General features: G+C 43.8%; 1 protein-coding gene across 2 annotated transcripts; it reads left to right on the top strand.

Annotated features, from left to right (window-relative positions):
• Positions 1–5,952: 5,952 nt before the first annotated feature.
• On the top strand, positions 5,953–18,645 carry thbs1b (thrombospondin 1b). Of its 2 annotated transcripts, none has more exons than XM_084559675.1 (23): positions 5,953–6,172; positions 6,338–6,422; positions 6,641–7,197; positions 7,428–7,503; positions 7,866–7,946; positions 8,063–8,172; positions 8,520–8,645; positions 9,620–9,716; positions 10,596–10,769; positions 10,905–11,081; positions 11,180–11,353; positions 11,521–11,648; positions 11,745–11,897; positions 12,035–12,253; positions 12,341–12,448; positions 12,779–12,938; positions 13,028–13,146; positions 14,157–14,391; positions 14,482–14,709; positions 14,808–15,079; positions 15,169–15,266; positions 15,354–15,493; positions 15,582–18,645. In XM_084559675.1, exons 2-23 carry the CDS (start codon positions 6,359–6,361, stop codon positions 15,587–15,589), a joined length of 3,504 nt encoding a protein of 1,167 aa, XP_084415801.1. In that variant the 5' UTR covers positions 5,953–6,172; positions 6,338–6,358; the 3' UTR covers positions 15,590–18,645. The 2 variants fall into 2 exon arrangements, with proteins under 2 accessions (XP_084415801.1, XP_084415800.1); XM_084559674.1 differs by having other exon boundaries at positions 7,863–7,946.
• Positions 18,646–23,752: the final 5,107 nt, after the last annotated feature.

Here is a 23,752-nt window from a genome sequence, read left to right as displayed (position 1 = left end):
GCTCCAATGAAAGAAATGCACAGGTGGTCATCTGTGGGTCTGCATTGTTGGAAAATGGACTTCGAGTTCAAGAATGCATCTGATCTAATTGCGAGAGTGCAAGCAGCCACTTCATTGTTCAGAATTATAAACGAAAACATTCAGTTCTGACCAGAAGGCAACTGAATGAAAGCAGCACAAGTTTGTGCCCTAAGCACACATTCATTTTAATAAGGGAATGGTTATTATAATCTGCTGACAAGTGAATGTATATGGGTTTAATTTGGCCGGCAAAGCTCTGCGTCTGTGCGCTTTGTGCTGGATAATGACCGTAAAGAAGAAGAGGGGGTTTGTCTGTCTGTCTGACTGTCTGTCTGGGTACAGTATTGTGCTTACAGCAGTGATGCCAGTAATTTCCAGTGGAGTGTGTAACCTCCAGTTGCACCAAGTTGAAAACACACACACACAAACTAGACTTCAGCACCTATTACTTCTGATTCACTGATTCTAAATGACTGCGCTTATAAAAATACCAAAAAAATAAATGCCTTCACTCTTTTTCAGATTAGGCCGACATTGAATGTTTTCTTCAAATAGTTCAAAACCCAAAGTTACAATGTGTCTGTGAAGATTGTGAAGTCATGGTACAACTAAGATTAAGTTTAAATAAAGGCAGCTGATTTTATTTGGAACATCTGTGGGTGGTGCACTCCTGAACTAGGGAAACTAGGGTCTGTCAATGCCTCAATACTCACCTGCAATTAGAAGATTTCATTCGGTTGGGTGGTATCTTCTTTAACAAGATCAGTACTGTGTTGTACCTGGTCATTAAGTGTCGTCTCAGTTGCAGTTTTACATAGATTGTGAAGGGAAATCCTCACATTTCAGAAGCTGGAACAAAAACGTATTTGCCATAGTAGCTACATAAATGATCAGCCACAACATTAAAACCACTGACAGGAGAAGTGAATAACATTGACCACCTTGTGATAATTCAATGTTCTGCTGAGAAACGTTTGGACCTGTGGATTCGTGACCATGCCTGACTACCCACCTAGACCAGACCAGGCACCCCGAACCCTTAGCAATGACACTCTTTGATGGCAGCAGCCATCCCCAGCAGGATGCAGCCTGACACAGGCACACAGACAAAAACGGTTTAGGAACAACTCAAAAAACATGAAGAACAGCACAAGGTGGTGACCCGGCCTCCAAATTCACCAGATCCCAAACTGATGAAGTATCTGTGGGATGTACTGGAACAAACCTGATCTACAGGGGCCCCTCCCCTCAACCCATAGGATCAAAAGGCCACCACTGGACACCTTAAGAAGAACCATGTCCATTCTCTGATGAGTCACGACTGTTTTGGAGGCACAAGGGAGACCTACACAATATTTGGAAGGTGGTCATAATGTTTCGCCAGGTCGGGGGTACACAGACACACAGGTACATGCAATGAGTGTCATCTCATCCACATCTCTCTCACCTGGAAAGAATAAACTGCTCTTAAAAAGGTCAAACGATTTTCAGAATGACATCTTTACATTGCTAGTTTTATCTGTTGAACAAAAAGAGTCAACCTCCAATAATAAAACCAAGAATAGCAGCTAATACGAACCTTCGAGAGGATGAAACTATAAAGAGTGCCTTTCAACAAGTACAACATGAACACCTGTTTTCTTTCTCTTTCTGTCTCTGCTTTGACCCAGACTCGCAGCTCCTCGGCTCTCCTCCGACGATGGAACAGGGAGGAACATATGCCGAGTTCACGCCGTGTAGGATTTGCCGTAAATATGAGCTGCTGACTGGGAAGAAAAAATCCCCCATGTCATCCTCTCAGCAATAACTCCAAGCAGGGCGTGGGAATAACTTTAAGAGGCTTCGATTGGTCCCACATGCGGTCGCAGATTGCATAAGTGTGACAACGCAAACTGTAGCTGTGAGAGTCTGACTGTGATTTTATTCCTTAAATTTGAGATCCAACTGCAAGATCTTAATCTGTCGCATCATTCAGTTCTTCGCCTGGATCCTTAATCTGACATTAATTTAAACAGATACAGAGAGAACATTCAAGTCACATTGTGAATAACCTAGAAGGCAAACAACCACACTGTCAGATGACTATATGTCTCACAATCCAATAATGAGTGCCATCTATCACCTCCAGTTATGTTGAACTTGCAACACAGTCAGTCAGTCATACATCCGCTCTGTTCCCACTTAGGATGACACCACATCAAACCCACCAGACGACTTTCACAGCTGATCGTTCCACAATAAAAACACATTTAATTGCATTTCGTGCCCCGCTCCTTAATCATCGGGCCGGCCGACTCCGCGTTACGAGAAGGGGACTTACGGCGCAAGGTGTGCCCAGAATTTTTTTGAGAAGCAGGAAAAGGCCTGAGGCCGGGTCGGGACCTGTCACGATGCCAAACATCAGCAGCAACATCAACAGGAGGGGCAGACGGGGAGGACAGGGCTTATGGAAAGTTTTGTTCAGCCGTCGTAAAACGTTAACCAGTCACTTCCTGTATCTGGATTCAGAGGGAGCAGCAGCTAGTGGGTTATTGCATTCAGCACATGTACTCCCATTTTATTTTCTCCTCTTCATCTCCCTTGTTTCTCCTTGTTTCACTAGCTCTCTTCTTAGTTTCTCATTTTCTTCTCGTTTTCTAAAATCATCATCTCATCTTAGTCCAGATGAGAAGTTTTCTTCCCTTTATCCTAACCATTCTCACTTCTCCTTTCACGTCTTAGTTTGTAATGCCACATCCACTCATTTCTTCTCCTTCATTCATTTTATTTTCCTCCTCTTGTTCTTCCCATCTTCCATAGCGCATTTGCCATTTCCTCTCCCTACCATGCTGCTTCTCCTTTTTCCGTCTTTCCTCTTTCCTTCGCATCCTTCATTTGTTTCCACTTTTCCTTTCTCCATGGTTTGTCTGTTCCCCATTGTTTCTCTTATTACACCCATGTCCCTCTTCTTCTTGCCTTGCTTCTTTCTTCATCGTTTCTAATTCCTTCCCTTTCCTTTTTCCTTATCTGCTCCTCTCTTAACCCTTCATGGGGCAAGGAACCATATTTCAGAACTTCGACAAACATTTAGTTGCGTCCCTGTGCCTCCCAGTGAGGTTTAGAAGCATGTGGTTTTCACTCAGCCAATCAGAGAAGGTCAAGGCAACATTCTCAGGTCACATCAGAGTCAAATGTGGTCTGCAATGTCCGCCTCTGCATGAACGCTGAGCATAACTGCTTTATTAGGTACCAGGAAGAAGTGTCCTAATGTAATCTAATGTGATGATGTGTATGTTGACAAGTGACTGAATCAGCACTTATGTTCTAATGGTTTAAATGCATGTTTACATTTGTTTACCACTTAAAGGCAAGGGGCCATATATGGTAACTTCAACACTCTAGGGTCAAAATTTAGAATTTCCAAAGTATTTCAATGAGGGTCAACTTCTTTACCGCCCTTGTTTTAACTCTTCTTTTTCTTCCTCTTTCCCCCACCTCTGCCTTTCCTCATCTTTCTCATCCTGTATCCGTTCTTCTCTCCTTGGAGCAAAAACAGAGGAAGTTGTGCAGCATCCCCGTGTGCATGAGCGTGTGCGCAAACATCTGCACAACAGTCTGCAGCCAACGTGCGCATTCAGACAAATTTCCCTTTCATGTTTTTATTTAGGTTTTCTCGTGCCAAAAAAAGCAGCACATTTTTTCCTTTAGAGCGTGTTCCTTCTCCTTCTAAACAAGAGCTAAACTAAACTAACAAGAGCTGCAAATGACCTACGAGACAAGCTCCCAATCTGTGCGTCACTCAAACACGAGTCGGCCTGTTCGTTGGCTCGCTTGCTTGCTCGGGGTTACTCAAACTTTCACGTGACGCCGCAGACAAGTCAACTGTCCTAACACCTGAGGCAGTGGCAGCGGTCCTCCACAGGCTGAAACAAGCTGTAGCTACAGTCCCCACCACGGCTCCTGATCTGAGACAGACTCACAGGCACCAGAGGAGTCAGCTCAGCGCCGACCTCGGGACCCCTCGGGCAGGGGTACAGCTCCATCCCCAGATGTCTGAAGCGGCTCTCAGCATCATCACACACCTGTCTGTCTGCTAAGCTCGTAGCTCCGAGGACTGTCGCGTTGCATAGAAAAAGGCACATGTCTTATGCACTGAGTAGATCAATTACACAGCTATGCAGAGCCAAATCAGCTCAGGAATGACAACAAGTATCATCGGCCAAGGGTGGATGTGTCTACCATCAACCAGGTAGTCAAAACACAGCCTGTTTTTACAGAAGAGATGGATCATTCGCAGCATCTTTTCCAACTTCCTGCTCCTCCTTATCCTTACAACAGATTAGAAAGGGTAAAAATATATAATCCTGGCAATGGAGAATAGTGGGGGAGGCATCAGTGTGCAACCACAGACTGTGATTGTACTAAATCAAGGATGAGTTAGATCTCAGTTCCACCGTGCCAAAGCAGAGCCATTTGCAACTTCTTAGGAGAGTAGACAAGAAAACAAAGTCATATAAATGAATCACAACTGAATGTCTTCCAGAGAGCCGCTGCTTTTGTTGCTGAGAGAAATAAATCTAAAATGAAAAACTTGTCTTGTCTGCAAATATATTAGTCTCAACCATCTGTTAATAAAAAAAAAAGCTTAAAATTACAGATGATCTAGTGCTGTTTACTAGTGTAAACAGTTTAGCGACTGTTTACATGATCCGACCACATACGCTCTGAAAGAACAGTCTGAACTTTAACGTGTGAAGCCGGCATCCGTTTACTCTGAAGGAGACGGATCTGAGGAACAGCTGCCTGCACTGCATCGCTCTCGCTCTCGCAATCACTGACTAATTATTATATGATTGCAGTATATATACATACATGTGTATATATATATATATGTATATATACACAGGGCACCTGTGCTGCACAGCTCAAAACTACAAGCTGCTGGGCAACCACACATACAAAACAATGAAGAAGGAGCCTCTGGGTTCCAAATCTCCAAAACAAAACAGCAGAACCAGTGTTACTTTTAAGCCACCACATTACATAAACTTCTTGCCTCATTTTACACTGAATTTTATATTTTCTACATTAGTCGATTAGTCTCTTCCTTTCCTCCTTTTGCACTTAAACTTAAAAAAGGCTGATATTCAATGCAGAATCAATACACAAACATAGTAAATATCATATCGTATTCTTATTTTATTGAGTAAAACATAAGAAAAGAGTAAATGTGTTATCTGAGGGCTCAGGTGTTTCTGTGGCTCCACTCTGAACTGCCTCAGGCATCTCTCCAGTAACCTCACGTCGGCTCCTAGTGGTCAGAAGTGAAACTGCAGCTGTCTGAGGCAAAAAAAAAAAAAAAAAAAAAAGAAGAAGCGGCTCTTCTGTGACTGCTGTTCATAACTAATACGAGACAATATAATCTGTTATTTGAAAAAACAAAAATCTATTTTATAGCAATGTGTTAAGGAGAGGGGATTAATAAAATAAAACATTTATGGCGACAATATAAACTATAAGACTATAGGATGGAGCGCAAATATCAGAGTGATATTACAACTTTTCTTAGTGGAATAATGAGCAGGAGCTATAAGTCATGTGAGTATATTGCAAAGATCTTTCTACTGACAGATGCAGAGCTTGAAAAGTAAAGGGTCAGAGACGCCGCTGCAGTATATACTGACTGCAGCTATGGAAATGTCTCTGAGGATGGATGGACGGACGCTGGGAGAGGAAACACTGGTGCATTAAGAGTTTGAGGGGAACACGCTGGTCCTGCAGCGGAAAGCGCGTCCCCTCCTCCCCACCCCCGTCTCACCCCCCTCTCTAAGAGGATAAGCTCGTCCCTTTTTCTCCCCTCTCCGTGATTGGACGAGGCCACTTCTTAGGAATGGCATCAAACTATTTAAATAGCACTTTGTCCCCCCTTCGGCTTAAAAAAGGGAGTTTTTTAAAGCAGGCTGATAGCAGAGGAGGAGGCAAGTTCTCAATTAAGAAAAAAGAAATATATGCATTTGATTTCTTCTCACGGTGGAACTTTTCTTTTTGAATAACTTGCCATAAATAAATTCATTCCTGGGGATTATTGCTGGATTTCTCTCTCTATATATACACATATATATATATTTTTGAAGGATTTTATATCGTTGGATCTGTTGTTTTGTTCAAACAGGTGAGTGAGAACTATTCTGTTTCTGCATCTGCCTTAATTACTGATCTGTGACTGATTGTATTTTGGAAGTGTATTGAACCTGTTGCGCACTGACTTTGCCTGACATTGATATTATATTATATTTTATTACATGTGGTTAGACTGTTGGGTTTTTATCTGTCACAGGCAGCAGGTCGGTGTGTCACCATGAAGCTGACAGGGATATTTTTGCTATTGATGCTTTGGACTTGCGAGTGTGCCGTAGTCGCAGGTGAGTCTGGCTTCAACTTCTTAGAATGATATTTTTTTGTTTTTCCTGATGTAAAATAAATCATTGCTAATCGTGTTTAAAGAAGAAAAAAACAACAAAAAAACAAAACACGAGTGTGGCTTTAAAAGTTTGCAGTGCATTGAAAGTGTGGGGGGAAAAAACAGAGATCCAGAGCTCTGCCAGACAAAGGCTGACTGCTTATTAATGTTCACCCGCAGAGAGTCGAGACGACAGCGTGTACGATTTGTTTGACCTCATCCAAGTCCCCAACTCGAACCATGGGGTCACCCAAGTGAAGGGAGACGACCCGTACAGCCCCGCCTATAAGATCCTCAACCCGGACCTGATCCCCCCGGTCCCCGAGAGCGCCTTTAGGGACCTGATCGACTCCATCCACGCCGAGAGGGGCTTCCTCCTCCTGCTCAACTTCAAGCAGTTCAAGCGCACCAGGGGAAGCATCCTGACCGTGGAGAAGAAGGACGGCTCCGGGCCCGTGCTTGAGATCGTCTCCAACGGCAAAGCGAACACCTTGGACATCGTTTTCTCCACCGAGAAAAAGCAGCAGCTGGTCTCCATCGAAGACGTGGATCTGGCCACGGGTCACTGGAAGAACATCACGCTGTTCGTGCAGGAGGACCGGGCGCAGCTGTACACGGGATGCGAGGAGGTGAACACCGCAGAGCTGGATGCGCCGATTCAAAGCATCCTGACGCAGGAGACTCCGGCCAACGCGCAGCTCAGGGTTGGCAAGGGAGCCGTGAAGGACAGGTTCATGGTGAGAGCACGAGCTTTTGAAGTTTTGTTTGTTTGTTTGTTCTTAATTCTTATGCGGTTAATTCCATTTTAATTATATCAGCTGAGCGTCTAGTTCAAACCTGTCTTGGTGCGTAAAACGCACACATAAGGATATGAAGTTTTTTTTTTTTGCAAATACTGTTTTTGTCTTGCAGTAATGAGCATGCTTGCTTTCCGTTTGTAACCTGAACTGAACTTTGATGCTTGCAGGGGGTCCTCCAAAACGTTCGGTTTGTGTTTAGAACAACACTGGACACCATCCTCCGCAACAAAGGATGCCAAAGCTGTGAGTAATCATGACCAAGACGGTTTGCGTTGTGTTGCACATCACTCATCTGCTTCGTGTACAGCCAAGTCCCGACAAGCCCTTATCAAAAGAAATGTGAAGATATTTAATTTGCCTGTTGATTTCTACATTAAAAAAAATAAATAATAATAGCAATAAGCTGTTTACAACTTGTCACAGAGGAATGCCGGTTTACAAATGTCCTGTGGTCCCAAAGTATGTTCTCTGAACTGTGCAGTGTTACCTAATTGGTTACAGTGATTTATACTGGTGTGGGATGTACAAATAGCCATCCTTATTAATAAATTAACAATACAATGAGTGTGCAGAAATGAGAGTTGATTTATTTCTCTTTTCAGCAGCGACAACCGATACCATGATCCTGAAGAACCTCAACGGCTCCTCAGCTATAAGAACAGAGTTCACCGGACACAAGACTAAAGGTAAACACTGCTGCACGTCGCTCTGACACTTTTTTTTTTATTTGACTCCACTACGGTAGAATGAGAATAAAACAAACAGTTAACCAAACTGTCCGTTCTTCCTGCCCCCGGTGAAGACCTGCAGATGGTCTGCGGCTTCTCCTGCGAGGACCTGGTCAGCATGTTTAAGGAGCTGAAGGGCCTCGGCGTGGTGGTCAAGGAGCTGTCCAATGAACTCCGCCAGCTGGTAAGGAGGAGGAAACCCGGCAGACAGTCTGATAGAGTCCAGGAGACCATCTGCTGCCTATCTGTCTGGCCGTGTGTGTATGTTTTAGATGTGTGTGTGGTCTCTGGGTTACCATCACTAAGTGTGGACAGCTGTCCGACAACACAACACTAGCAATATACTGCATTCTCCGCAGAGGAGATGTGGTAATATGTTTCACAATAGTTGTGCTGTAAATCCAACTTAACAAGACATTTTTAATAATCAGAGTCAAAGATCTTTAGGGAGCATCAGTAGTTTTTCCTCAGAGGTTGCAGCCAGTCTGTTTTTAATGTTATTTTTCTTCTCCCCCCACCTACAACCCCCAGACGGACGAGAACAAGCTGATCAAAAGCCGCTTCGGCATCCACAGCGGCGTCTGCATCCACAACGGCATAGTGCGCAAGAACAGAGACGAGTGGACCGTCGACGACTGCACCGAGTGCACTTGTCAGGTGAGATGTCTCGTCTGCTCCCGTCAGTGTGTGTTGTGTCTTAAGTACTTAAACACGGGTGTGTGAGAGGGAGGTGAACTCCAGGCCCTGACTTGTCTTTACATGTACACCCACACACACACTCTTGTATATAAAGGTGACCTGAGCTGCAGCGTCAGACCACTCAGCTGATCGGGGCAGTAATTAGCAGTGTGGCAGCTTAGCAGAAGGCCAACAGCCCTTTATAGTTGTAATGACATGTCAGAAGATCAACTTTGAATGTGGCCTGCGGGCACTTGACCAGGCTTAAAGTGATGCATTGTCCATTATTAAGAACAAGACCTTGGCTCAAGTGGAAAGGAGTGATCATTTTAGGTGCAAGATACTTGGCAAGGAAGCTCCGTGTGTTTCACCAGAGGGCTTTATGTCCCGATTCCCTCTTCCACTGATACACTAGTTATTCACATTTCCTCTTTACTCCCCATCATTGATAAGATCCAGGAGGGAAAGCATTAGCGTGTATAGTTAGAGGCACATGCCTGAGTCTTTCACAGTGCACCCACACAAGTTGCCCTGGCAGGCTGGTTTTACTTGTTTAGGGCTCAGTGCCCAGTCCAGCTCCATGGTGAAGCTGACATCCATTACTAGGATTCTGGCTTCATTCCCACCCTTCCCTTGACCCAGTGGGCAGGTAGTTGTCTGCAGGGGTCTCTGTTCTCAGCCAGAACTCTGCTTTGTTAGTTTTCTGGCAATTTAAATCCCCGCAAAGTCAGACACTGAACGGGGAATTTAATGAGTTGTTTGCACGGACATGGGTTAAGACTTGGGTAAAAAAAAAAATAAAAACTTAAATACACAACCGTTGCCCTCACAATGTGTCTCAATTCCATGTGGGATCTGGACTGAATTTAAAAGAAAACTGCAGCGACATCTGGGTAAAGTCCATATATCTGAGGCTACGTCTAAACATAAATTTGATCTCTGTGTTTGTGCAGAATTCTGCTACCGTGTGCCGCAAAATCTCCTGCCCCCTGATCCCCTGCGCTAATGCTACTGTCCCCGACGGAGAATGCTGCCCACGCTGTGGAACACGTAAGCATATCTGTTCTCTAAAGTCCAACACATGCTGCTTAAGCTTGCACTGCTATAGAAAAAGTAATTTCAGTTATGTGAACCTGCACTCTAAAAGTCTGCATAAACGGCCCCTATGAGGTAGAATGTATACGTTTCAGCCAACAGTGGGGGCATTCAAACGCTGCCACATTCCCTTAGAGAGAAATGTTTGTGTTATTTGCCATATAAAACAAAAAGCCACAAATATGTCCCCCGATGTAAAGGTTTCTGTTCAAGAGAAAACATGATGATTTAACTGCAATAACATCCGTGTCAATGAAAGGGTGCTTATGTGTTTGGGACACTGGCGCTTTGTGCTCTAAAACCTCTTTGAATCTTCAAGTTGAAATGGCCGTAATTTGCCAAATTGGTCAAAGGGGGATGGAAATTTGCTCGGCTGCGCGTTGAAGAAGTGACATGTTCTTCATACCTATGCATGCTTGGCTGCGATGCCTCCCTAAAAACCTAAATAAACAAGGGGAGCCGCATTCATCCCAACCTCGGCCACTTGTTGAAGTCATTACACACCCAGGGCCGTGTTTTCGAAATCTGCTTCCCCGTTAGGAAAACATAAGCCAATGGGGCATCCGTATGCATCAAGAGGACAGTGGGCCTTTTCTGTTTCTCCAGCTTCACTCAGAGTGTTAGTCCTCTGCCTTTGCGCTCAACAGAGGGCCTTCTCTGTGTCTAAGTCCCAGCTAAATCCACACTATTAGCCCTCCGCTTTAAGAGCTTTCCCTCCTCATTTAGGCTGCTTGGGGGTGTTTGCGAGGGGGGGTGCTGCCTCACTGGAATAGCTCTTTTATTGTCTCCCTCTTCCCCTCTTTCTCATATTCTCTCCCTCTCCCTGCTGCTCAGCGAGCGACTATGCGGAGGATGGCTGGTCGCCGTGGTCTGAATGGACCCATTGTTCCGTGTCCTGTGGGCGGGGCATCCAGCAGCGTGGCCGCTCTTGCGACCGTATCAATAACAACTGCGAGGGCACCTCTGTGCAGACCCGCGACTGCTACCTCCAGGAGTGTGACAAGCGCTGTGAGTTCACACAAACAGCAAGCACATCATCTTTTACAGCAACTGATGCATATTATTTGTCGCGGTCGAATGCTGTGGTAGTCCAAAAGTTTGCTCCCCGATAACTGACCTCTGACCACTATTTGCGGCCCTCAGTCAAGCAGGACGGCAGCTGGAGCCACTGGTCACCCTGGTCATCCTGCTCCGTCACCTGCGGTGCTGGTGTCATCACCCGTATCCGCCTCTGCAACTCCCCCACCCCTCAGCTTGGAGGCAAAGACTGTGAGGGAGAGGGGCGGCAAACCAACAAGTGTCAGAAGTCTCCATGTCCCAGTAAGTGTCACCGTCCTATAGTCACTGACTAGTCTCACTAAATGCTCAGAGAGGATAAAAACTAATCAGGTTTTTTTTTTTTTTTACATCTCCATCAGTCAACGGCAACTGGGGACCCTGGTCGCCCTGGGATACCTGCACTCTCACCTGTGGAGGTGGTGTCCAGACTCGTAAACGCCTGTGCAATGATCCTGAACCAAAACACGGTGGTAAAGAGTGTGTTGGTGATGCCAAAGACACCCAGATGTGCAACAAGAAAGCCTGCCCCATCGGTGAGTCATTTTAATCCATTACAGGGGTTCTCCATACACCGTGCATCTGTAATTATGCAGTTCTGTTTTAACTGGCATGATGAGCTCTAAACTAGGAGTGGTATTTACTTGATCAAAAAAAGGTTGTTTTAAAGGATGTTGTAATGAGATAGCATGGTTGTTTACAGACGGGTGCGTATCCAACCCCTGCTTTGCTGGAGCCAAGTGCACCAGTTTCCCCGACGGTACCTGGAAGTGTGGAAAGTGCCCAGCTGGCTACACTGGCAATGGAATCAAGTGTAAAGATGTCGACGAGGTATAAATTCCTAAGCTCCACTGAAGATTACCGCAACATCTGCCAAGTCTTTAGCTGAAAAGGTCACAGTTGTTGTTGTTCTTTTTATGAAAACAGTGCAAGGACGTCCCAGATGCTTGCTTCGAGTTTAATGGTGTGCACCGCTGTGAGAATACAGATCCTGGCTACAACTGTTTGCCCTGCCCTCCTCGCTACTCAGGAGCGCAACCCTTTGGCCGAGGCGTGGAGCAGGCTGCTGCTAACAAACAGGCAAGTAAATGCTCTGAAAGAGAGAGAGAGGTGCAAGTTGATAGTGGAACAATGACGAAGGTCTTTCTTTCTAAGGACTGAACATCATGTTCCAGTCAGAAAAGCATCAAATTATTCATCCCTCCCTGATTCCGCAGGTGTGCACGCCCCGTAATCCCTGCCTGGATGGAAGCCATGAATGCAACAAAAATGCTCGCTGCAACTACCTCGGACACTTTGCTGATCCCATGTACCGCTGTGAGTGCAGGCCTGGTTATGCTGGCAATGGCCACATCTGTGGAGAGGACACAGACCTAGACGGGTGGCCCAATGCCGACTTGGTCTGTGTGGAGAACGCTACTTACCACTGCAAAAAGGTAAGTAGTGGCGAAGCTGCAAGGCTGTAAAATTAGAGTAAAATTACTACTACTTATGTCTGAATGTCCGTGTTACTTGTTGTTCAGGACAACTGTCCCAACCTCCCGAACTCGGGGCAGGAAGATTACGATAAGGATGGCATTGGAGATGCATGTGACAGTGATGACGACAACGATGGCATTCCTGATGATAGGGTAAGTAAAGTTTATAAATAAGCGTATTCAGCAGCGATTTAAACACTCATCATTCATGCTGTCTAATAAGAAGGCAGGTGGCGAGGGGAGGCCCAGCAGGAAAGAAAATATTTCCCCCTGGCCTGAGCCAAAACCTCAAATTCCAACACTGAGGTAGAGCTCTGAAGGCGCTGCACTGTGTGCCACTAATCCCAACATTAGATTGGGGACAGATCCTAAAAATAAAAGCGCCTTTTCATCCCCCTTCACTCCAGCCTTGTAGATAGAGAGGCTCAGAGAGAAATGACAAGCACCTACCTTCAACTCTTTGTCTTTCTCTCTTTGAAACAGGACAACTGTCCATTCGTGTACAATCCCAGGCAGTACGACTACGACCGTGACGACGTGGGCGACCGCTGTGACAACTGTCCCTACAATAGTAACCCAGACCAGACAGACACAGACAACAACGGAGAGGGAGACGCCTGTGCCGTGGACATCGATGGAGATGGTGAGAGATGGAACCTTTAATAACAATCTAACATCTTTGTATGGTGAAGTGAAACCGAGTAATACATTTTGATATCATATGTTCACCAGGCATACTGAATGAGAAGGACAACTGTCCCTATGTATACAACGTTGACCAGAGAGACACGGATCTGGACGGAGTGGGAGACATGTGTGATAACTGCCCTCTGGAACATAATCCCGATCAGGTGTGCGGACACACACACGCCACCCTTGCCCTTTTCCTTCCGCCTCACCCGCCAACAATAATCCACATTCATCTCCCTGCTTTTCTCTGTAGCTCAGCATATGTCTCTCTTTCAATTGAGAGACAGCCTCAATGATTAGCCCTGTCTAAGCTTTATCACGCCATGTAAAGGTGGAGAAAATCCTGTATGCTCAAGGGCACATCAGTTCAATAGGGCGTGGTGGGGGGCTACGGGGCTTTTCAATGGCCCATTGACGTTAGCGGACTAATGTGTGGAGAGAGGCCCTAGGCTGGATATTACTGAGGAATGGACTGGCTCGGGGGTATGTGCATGCCCCGTCAGCGCAGCACAGGCCTGCTCAGTCCACCTGTGCCATGCTACACTGAGAAATAGGAATGTGTGGAACAACGGGAATCAGAGAGAGGATGGAGAGGGGAGGGGTGGGATGGGGGGGTATAAACTGATGTGGTTTTGAAAAGGGGGAACCAAAGTAGACATGTCCACACATGGATGCAGCAACGTTATTTGTTTGGGAAAAGAGTACAAAAGGTGCACAAAACAAGCCATCTTCCAAAGTTTATTTTACCAAGAGCTTCACAAGAGGATTTTTAATATCGCACAAATCCCCTTTCCGCCTATTCTCTCTTAGCGCCGCAAGTTATGTTCAGGTTCTGCCAAGTAGGGCTACGTGATTTCACTTTTTAATGCAAATTCTGTAGTAGTGCTCAGCAAGCAAATTAGAGAAAGAGTCTTGTGGAGTGATGTTTGATCTCTGACTAATTGACTTGGCAGCTTTGTAGAGGCAAAGAGTGATCAGAGCCTAAGGAAGCACTTAACAAAAAGCAAGGAACAAAGTGCTGAAAGAACAAGGGCAGCAGGAGACAGTAGTGAAAGGAGATATGAGACATGGTGGAATGAAATCACCTATGTTAGCATGGTAATAAATCCTCGTCTCCTCAAGCCATACACCGAGTCATTACTCTAATGCCAAAACACTCCAATCATTGCAGGTGGATTCTGATGACGACCGTGTGGGAGACAAGTGCGACAGCAACCAAGACATCGACGAGGATGGACACCAGAACAACCTGGACAACTGCCCATACATCCCTAATGCCAACCAGGCCGACCATGACAAGGACGGCAAAGGGGACGCCTGCGACCACGACGATGACAATGATGGCATCCCTGATGACAAAGACAACTGTAGACTGGCTTTCAATCCCGATCAGCTGGACTCGGATGGTGAGCACCCAATCACTGCAGTTTTTTTAAGCTGTCCTGAAGGAGCAATGCGCAGAGACACCTAATTTGCGTGCAATGTGTATGTTTCAGGCAATGGCCGTGGAGACGCTTGCAAAGATGATTTTGATCAAGACAATGTTCCTGACATCTATGACGTGTGTCCTGAGAACTTTGACATCAGTGAGACAGACTTCCGAAAGTTCCAGATGGTTCCTCTGGATCCTAAAGGGACCTCCCAGATTGATCCCAACTGGGTGGTCCGCCATCAGGGCAAAGAGCTGGTTCAGACAGTCAACTGTGATCCTGGCATTGCAGTTGGTAAGTAAAAAGGATTCAGAATTATGAAGAGAGAGGAAAGTAATTTTTGACCTTGGTTTTTTTTTATTCACATCTTGTGTTGCCATCCCTCCCATCAGGTTACCACGAATTCAATGCAGTGGACTTCAGTGGGACTTTCTTCATCAACACAGAGAGGGACGATGATTATGCCGGCTTTGTGTTCGGCTACCAGTCCAGTTCCAGGTTCTATGTGGTGATGTGGAAGCAGATCACACAGACATACTGGTCAAATAAACCCACCAAGGCCCAGGGCTACTCCGGCCTGTCCATTAAAGTCGTTAACTCCACCACCGGCCCAGGAGAGCACCTCAGAAATGCCCTCTGGCACACAGGCAACACCCCAGGACAGGTATGCTGGACTTCAGCCCTTCAACGGGCGATTTCATGGTGTGATTAGCAATCAGATAAGCTCATGGCGGTTTATTTTCTCATGTTTAGGTGCGCACTCTTTGGCACGACCCTAAGAATGTCGGATGGAAAGACTTCACTGCCTACAGGTGGCATCTGATCCACAGGCCAAGAACAGGACATATTCGGTGGGCAAAAGACTTTATTAAGTACCTTTACATGTTTAATCTTCACGTTATTTTTATGTTAAAATGTCAAATTATATTCTTCCGCAGAGTTGTGATGTACGAAGGCAAGAAGATCATGGCAGACTCTGGTAGCATCTATGACAAGACGTACGCAGGTGGAAGGCTAGGTCTTTTTGTCTTCTCGCAAGAGATGGTATACTTCTCAGACCTCAAGTATGAATGCAGAGGTAAGTACTTGAAGTTGTTCTCTTAAAATATATGACACTGTGGCAGCCAAATGAATATTCCTTATATTTTCTTTCTTTCTTTTAACAGATGTATAAACGCACGGCGCAGGAAGCTCTGAGGAATGCACCTTTTTTTGTATAAAGTATGAACTTATATATTCTCATGCAAAGTCCAGGGACCGATTTATTTCCGCAATTCTTTTTTTTTTTCCTGTGGCACGCACATTCAGACTGGGCCCTAGGGGCATGTGGTCAGCCTCAGGGTAACTTGAAGCTGGTTCTGGCAGAGCACCACCCAGCTGACTGCCAGTTGAGGATCCGAGAGCCCCTTCTCCGCCACCCCTTAGCATCTACGAGAGCAGGGAGCGCTGGACAAAAAAATAATAATAATAATAATAAAACAAGCCCTCTAGCTTCGCCAGTAGGACACAAACACCTTTTCTATCCCAGGTTTCCCGCTCTCTGAAAGACCTCATTCATCTCTGTGCAGGAACGGCTCCTCATAGACAACTATGCACTTCCAAACCTTTACATCTCTCTCTCTTTCTTACTCCCTTTCTATCTCACCTCTTTAGCCTGTGTGCCTTTCTACCATACTTTCTGGATGGACATCCCAAAGAAAACTGAATATTGCCTTTGCTTTACCAGAATGACCAGGATGTACGATAGATTCTGAATGATAACACACTTAAGGACTCAAAGGATGAAGACAGCAATAATATTGTTTTTAGGAATATTTTTTTGTGACTTGTGAGTCATAGTGGGATGTTATGGATGTTTATGTATGTACCGTGTGTTGAAGACTTAGCTATGAATGAAGCAAAAAATTTTTTTTTTTACCCGATTACCTAAGCATCTCTATAGAGAATAATTGTTGAGAAGAGAACGTTCAATGTAGACATATCATACAAGTATCACGGGTTTTATTGATTTTCTCTGGTTGTCTGAACAAGTCTCAGAATTAGATGGGAGTCACAATTTTCCCCATATCAAACCAGTAAGACAGGATTCTCTCAGAAATACATACATACATCAAAAACTTGGTCATTAAAAAGATTTATTTTCCTGAGAGTTGGAAGGATTTCAAAATGAAATTATGTAAATACATGTAATTTATTAACTCTTGCCTACAGTGTAGGCAGTAAACAGACTTTTTAATACTTTTAAAAAGTAAAAAAAATAAAAGAAAATCCTTCCGGTTTCTATATCACAGTGAAAGCGACTCAAAATCCAGTTAGTGAGCTTTCAGATGCAGGATTCTCTTCTCGTCCCAGTCCATTATCTTCCACTGTACAAAGTGCATTAGGTATCCTCCAGATAAGCCTGTTTAGTATGAAGCGTGTGTGACTTGTGCGCCTTTTCTTCAGAGAGAGATGAAAAACAAAGGAAATTATTATTTTTTTTTGATGTACAATTATTACCTCATTGCTGTTGTATAATTTGATCCAACAAAAAAACACAACTTAAGTACTTTTTCCTTTGAAATGATGGATATCTTTAGTGCTACTGTAGCATGAGCTGTAAATAGTAAGACATTTTTCATATCTACAAACAGCGGAGCTCCCAGTCCCGTGATCAAGTTAAAATGACAAGTACAATGGGAGATTTTCTAAAAAAAAAAAAATTTGCTTTATCGTGTATGTCCGATGCAGTTTTTAGCCGATAAATTATTGTTCTGTTTGTCTTAGCAGTTTGTGAGAGGTTGATTTGTTTGCGTTTGTGTGTCTGTGTTTGTGTGAATGTGTAGATAAATGCTATTTAAATAATTTATCAGGATCTGTTGCCTTGCAGAAGGGCACATGTCCGTCTGTATAAACGGTTTGCACACTGACGTGAGGATGTTCTGTTCTTTATTGTTTTTACCTTTTTTTTTTGGTTATGTTACCATTATTTTTTGTACAATTAGTTTTGCTTGTCTGTAAACATTTTCTTAGTTGTACAAAGCAAAATGCCGTTTTTATTCATAGCGACTATTTTGTTACATACTTCAAGACAATAAATAGTTGTTCAAATTCTCAAGTCTTGTCTGCATTTGTCAAATGGAAGCTCTTTGGACTGGATCAGATATGACTGCAACCACATTTCGTCTTCTTTAGCTTTAAACACTTGATATTACTCAAAGTCAAACTGCTTGCTCGCTTCCCCTGGACCTCAAACAAACTTGTACTTTCAGGCTTTTCTCTCTGCACGCAGGCAAACATCATCTCTATGATGAAGGTCACATGAGGAATGTGACATGGCCGTCTGCTCCTTGGCTTCATCTGCGTGACCTCTCTGCCATCCGCAAATATTAGGTTGACACAGACCTTGACATTGGCTGAATGGCATGAGACTGGTGCTAAAATAAACCAGTGATGGACAAAGCTTTAATGTGTGCCGTTACTTTGGCTGCTCTGCCGTTAACATCCATATTTTCTTCTTTTTGTGCAGTAACACAAGTACTAATTACTACTAATGCTTTGCAACAATGACTAAATATGAATGAATACATATTGTAGCGTCTCACACAAAGGGTTCTGTAAGTTTACTGAAGCTTGAACACGGGATACTGTCGGCCGTAGAGCACGCCAACACCATGAACACCTCAGTTTGACACTTTTAATATGCAGCCCTAGCTCAGCAAACTCTCAACTCTACCATAAACTCTGTCTCTCACATGGTGCGTTCTATGACATCAAGGACAAAAACACACTCTACAACCACAGCAACAATGTGAAACAATAGAACACTACAGAACTGACCATAAACACATGAGCTTATCAATACTGTGTGCTGCAGATATGTTTAGCCTGTATAAGGTCTAATAACTTTGACAATGAAATTTACCAGGAAATTGTTAATGTACAGCCTCCTTCTCTCGGTTACCACAGTTGTTAAGCGACTGTTGTTGAGAGGATTTGGACCGTTCCTCTGCTAGCGTTAGCGGATACCATTTCAGATGAGTGTGCATTGCAGTAGTACTTTTGTTGCATTTCAGGACTGACTTACATATTCTGCATGTCACGGTACTATGGGCTTCATCTTTAGTGAAACATTTCCACACACATGATGAACCGCTGCTAGTTTGATGCAACGACCCGCTGGGCTCCTCACCTGTCTTCTCCGAGACGTCCATGTTGCTATTGTCACATGATTGGCGATTTGTCGACATGATGCTTAAAGGGTCATGGCACAACAGTAAAGTCAACTAATCGACTAGTCGGTACAACCCCTACTAATTACAAGTTTATTAAATGTATTTTTCCCTTTCCACCCTTGCCATTGCAAAGGGAACTGTTGTAATGTTTCTGCACAGTATTAAAGTAGATGGCTTGATGGGTCCAGAGACTTAGAGAAACACTGCAAAAACAAAGTGAATCCTAGGTGATGCATCACCACCAAATCAACTCAAAGAGCCAAATCAAAGACAGTAGGGGACCTTCTTTTAACGTGCTCATGCTTTCATTTAAGGGAGAACTGAACGTTCTGTTTGCAATGAACATTTGTGCATGGTGTTTTGCATTAGCCAGCGCACTTCCAACAACACCGACAATGGCTAATGGAACTGTCAAGAGAAACATAACAGCTACAGCCACTGCTAAACTCAGTTCATTTGAACACTTGGAGGAGTTTCATGTACAAATCAGCACAAATTCGGACTGAAAAAAAAGAAAGAAAAATCTGCAAATTGTGCATAGAGAAAAACAAGAACATTTAATTTGAAATGACACATCGAACTGAAGCATCCCGCCAGTCTTATGAAATCGCTGCGAGTGGATGATTATCAAAAGACCATGAGCCAACAGTCTTGGCTCTTAAAAGTAATCGCTGTCTGTGAGTCTATATCAGTAAACTGCAATTAATTAGGTTTGGGCAGCGCCAATGACCGGGAACTGGGGATGGACGGTCAGGAGGAGGCCCTGCTGAAAAGGAACAGCTCAGAGGAGCACATTTGAAAAATAAAATTGAAGAAAAGAACAAGACGTAGCTCATTTTAATCTCTGTGATCTGAACTTTGAGCTTGCTCTTGTGAAAGTTGCACACCACTGGCATGATGTGCCACCAATTAACAAACAGTAGGGACCAAAAGAGAAGCAACACGTTTATCACAAACCAGAGACCCACAGCAACGAAACACGAGGCAACAGATCTCAAACACTAACTAAGAGGACATGCAAAGACTTCCCGTAACTGGCCAATAGGTGTGTCCTGCCCTTCTGTCCTAGCCACGGTGGCTGCATCTCCATCTGTACAATGAACCCAACTCATCTTTATTTCGTTCAGAAATGGAAAAGAAAAACACAATTTCACAATTTCACAATTACTCTCTTGAGTAAAGACCTACCAGACATAGTGTGTTTAGACATGTTCACGGAGAGCATTTTATGATGTGAGTATGCAGTGACTCACTGCTTTTCTGCAGAAACCAAACGAAGAGAAGCAAATGGACTTTTATGGGCTACAACATGAAATATTATTCTTTTTAAATCCCAGGAACTCAGTCATGAGCTTGTTCTTATTAACGGTGACAGGCCTACACGATATTGTGGATCATTACAACCAGACATCCTTATACCAACTGCAGTTCTCGCACTTCTTTGCCAGCTGTCTACAAACACCCACATGTTGACTCTCAGAACCTTTTTAGGTTGCGTGTCAGGAGGTGAGCATTGCCACATTTAAAAAAAAAATAAATAAATTTAAAAAAATACACCAGTATGAAGAAAGATAACTTGGCAACCTTACATTTATGCAAATCATTATATGCAAATGAAGTTTTACCTTATTTTATCAAGGTAAAACAGTCCTAACCCAAGCTCTGGAAACCTATTTCTGAGATACTTTACATTTAAAACAATATGTAAACAAGCAAATCCATCTGGAGTATTTAAGCAGTTACTTAATTTGCATCATTCAGTCATTGATTTGGAACTAACAAATTTCAATGTCTTGAAATGGAACAGTGATTAATTTTCTGTCCTCTAACCAACGAACCGCTTCAGCTTCGAATGCAGAGCACAAATCAAACGTGCGTGTCAGTTTTCAGGTCAGTGTCACAATACTCCGGAAAACTCTCTGATTCAGTATAATATTTGCAGGGATCTTAATTTTTTTCAGAATTTAATTATGGAAGCTTACAAAACCTAGATTTAGGCATGCAAAACCTTTTTAAATTAGATTTCAAGTGTGCAGTTTTGGATTGTGGCATGATCTTAATCCTGTATAATTGCTGCAAGACATCTTCAGGATTATTAAAACCAGCGCAGTGTCCCACAGGATGGGATGGAAGTGACAAAACGCCGTATTTAGATTGTCCCAGCAAGACCAGGACTTTAAACTGGCAGCCTTCCGGTCACAAGCTACTTACTGCACGCACTTCAGTAATGACAGGCCAAAGCTGAAGAAGACTTTTTAGACCAATTACCTCCTGCACCTTTAACGGTTCTGCATAAAAAGCACCTTTTGCAGTACATGCACTGACCTTGAAGTGTAGTGGCCAATACAAAGAGCTGATGAATGGAACAAAGGCCATCCACCCTGCAGTTAGAATGACTTTATTTAGCTCCTGTAATTGGTCCAGCGCAGTGGAGGGGCCGCACAACATTTGCAGAAACCACCACCACAAACCTCAAACATCAAACCTGAAAAGCTACATTTGATCTGGCCTCCCTGCGCCTCTGTGTCATTCCACACCTCCCTTCATGCTGTACAGAGGTGTTGAAGTGTTATGTTAAGATGGAGGACCCCCCGCCCCACACGCACACACACCAAATACTGCGGCATTTCTCCACCATCGACCTCTGTAAGAACAGGAGCTGTAGATTACCACCTGTACATACAGTATTCGAGACTCAAATAGGAATAAAATAACATTTTCTTGAACAATAAAGACTTGGTGGAAGTAAGTCTGGAATGCGGTTTAGTCAGGACATTTTCTTTCAATTATAGTTACTAGGGTGTGTTGGGTGGGATCAAAATAAAACCTCAATGACACCTGGAATAAGAAAAAACATAGCTGCAGGCGTCGGAGCTGTTTAAATCTTTATTTTAATCACTTCACTGGTTATGTAACATCTTGAGTAATCTGAGCGCTTTGCACATGTTTGGTTTTGCCGTTATTAAAAAACTCAGCATCCCACATACAGAGGCCTGGAGACACACACCAATCAAGCATACCACCTTCCTAATATTGTGTAGGTCTCCCTTGTGCCTCCAAAACAGTTGTGCCTCATCAGAGAATGGACATGGGTCTTCTGAGGGTGTCCTGTGGTGTCTGGCAGTGAATTTGGAGGCCAGGTCAACACCTTGTGCTGTTCTTCATGTTTTTTTGAGTTGTTCCTAAACCGTTTTTGTGTATGTGTCTGTGTCAGGCTGCATCCCGCTGGGGATGGCTGCTGCCATCAAGGAGTGTCATTGCTATGGGGTGGGGGTGCCTGATCTGGTCTAGGTGGGTGCTACATGTCTAAGTAACATCCACATGAATGCCAGGTCCAAAAGTTTCCCAGCAAAACATTGAATTGTCACAAGATGGTCAATGTTATTTACTTCTCCTGTCAGTGGTTTTAATGTTGTGGCTGATCTGTCTATTAATGAATGCATCTAAGATTCAGTGTGGCCCAGTAGTGCAGTGGTCATTACTGTCGACTTTCAGCAAGAATCTAACAAAGGCCTTTCTGAGTGGAGTTTGCATGTTCTGCCTGGGCTGTCTTTAGATGCTCTGGTTTCCTGTCTCAGTCCAAAGACATGTATTCAGATAAGTTAATACTAAACTGACCATAGGTGAGTCCTGTGATAGAAGGATGGTGGGATAGGCTCCAGTTCCTGTGACCCTCTACGTTTATGGATAATGGATGGATCTATGATAATGTAATTCCTGCATTTAGTAGCTGCCCATGACTCCAGACCATCTCTCAATAATACTGCTAAAGCAGTGCTTCCTTCTTGCGAAACAGACCTCTTTCAAATGTCAAACAGCTGGATGTCTTTGCCATCTACAAGAGGTTGCTTTATACGAGACACTTGCATGAATTACCAGGATTTTTCAGCCAAAGCGGAGGCTCTACACAGCACCACACCACAACTCTGGGGACAGTTTTATAGGAATTCCACCAATCATGCCATTAGAGAGACAAAGAAATGGGTCTTTTGATTAAGGCTGGATTAGTGGCATAACTGCCATATAATCACATAAACACTTTCTCTTACTCCCCTCATAAATTAGCCTCCATAAAAGAATTCCCACTTTGAGAACAATGCAGTTCTTGTGATTGTTGGCAGACATGTAGGGATTCCAGACGAGGATGTGCTCTGACCTCTGACCTGCCTGCACCTAGTGAACTCAGGCTGTGAATATTTTGATGGAAAAAGCGTGACCTCATTTGACACATAGCGACAGGTAAAAAATATAAATAAAGAAAAAACACATCACTATAAGGATGTCCTGTACACCTGCTTTCATGCTGACATGTTCCATAACAATTTGAAAACAGCAAAGGGAAAATATGTTGATCATATTTAAGTGTCTGGTATGAACCATGCTTTGAAATCTAATCACTGCCATTTATTGCGGTTGCTGACCGAGACGTGTTTGTACATCTGTCACACGTGTGCGCTGTGTTTTCTTTGTGCATTACTACGGTTTGTTTTTCCTCCGTCGTCTTCTGGATACAAATGAGGCAGAGACGGCGTTTGAATAGTGAAACACTGAACGTTCCAAAGCAACTCAAAGATCGTGCAGGCAAAATGTGCCCTGAATTCCATTATGGATTAGTTAATTCTTTCTGGATATTATATTGCTTTGAGAAATGCACCAAATGGCAGCTTTTACTGTGTGGAAACACCAAGTCCTCTAGTATCCAGTTTAACCACAATGAGACAGAATCTCCTTTACATGAGTGGCTTGTTTTCAGAAAATGTTCCAAATTTAGGACAAACTTTTCCTTTCCTTTAATTCAATATTTGAAAAAATGTGACCTAAAATCATTCCCAACTGCTCCCTTTTCCCCTCTTCTCTTGCTTTGCCATATGAAAAAGTCTGTGAAAAGTTAAAACATCTTTGATGAAGAACAGCAAGAAGGTTCTGTGTTCAAATCCATCAGCTGCCTTTCAGTGTGGAGTCTGCATGCTCTCCCTGCGTCTGCGTGGGTTCTCTCCGGGTACTCCGGCCTCCTCCCGCCATCCCACCGCAAACACTCAACTTGTGCTTGGGGTTGTAGTAACTAGCAAAGCATATTGTTTTAAGAAGATGTACGTTTCCAAAGTGCACGGTTAAATTAAAAC

The sequence above is a fragment of the Chelon labrosus genome, assembly GCF_963514085.1.
Source record: "Chelon labrosus genome assembly, chromosome: 14".
NCBI classification, from domain to species: domain Eukaryota; kingdom Metazoa; phylum Chordata; class Actinopteri; order Mugiliformes; family Mugilidae; genus Chelon; species Chelon labrosus.
The sequence above is the reverse complement of the archived record's forward strand: the minus strand, read 5'-3'. Positions and strand labels throughout refer to the sequence as shown.

Excerpts from the sequence above, each read along its gene's own strand:
- thbs1b (XM_084559674.1), top strand. The coding sequence starts at position 6,359 with ATGAAGCTGACAGGGATATTTTTGCTATTGATGCTTTGGACTTGCGAG. Across the intron at positions 7,198-7,427 it reads CCGTGAAGGACAGGTTCATG|GGGGTCCTCCAAAACGTTCG; the intron begins GTGAGAGCACGA and ends TGATGCTTGCAG. Across the intron at positions 7,504-7,862 it reads CAACAAAGGATGCCAAAGCT|CAGCGACAACCGATACCATG; the intron begins GTGAGTAATCAT and ends TTCTCTTTTCAG.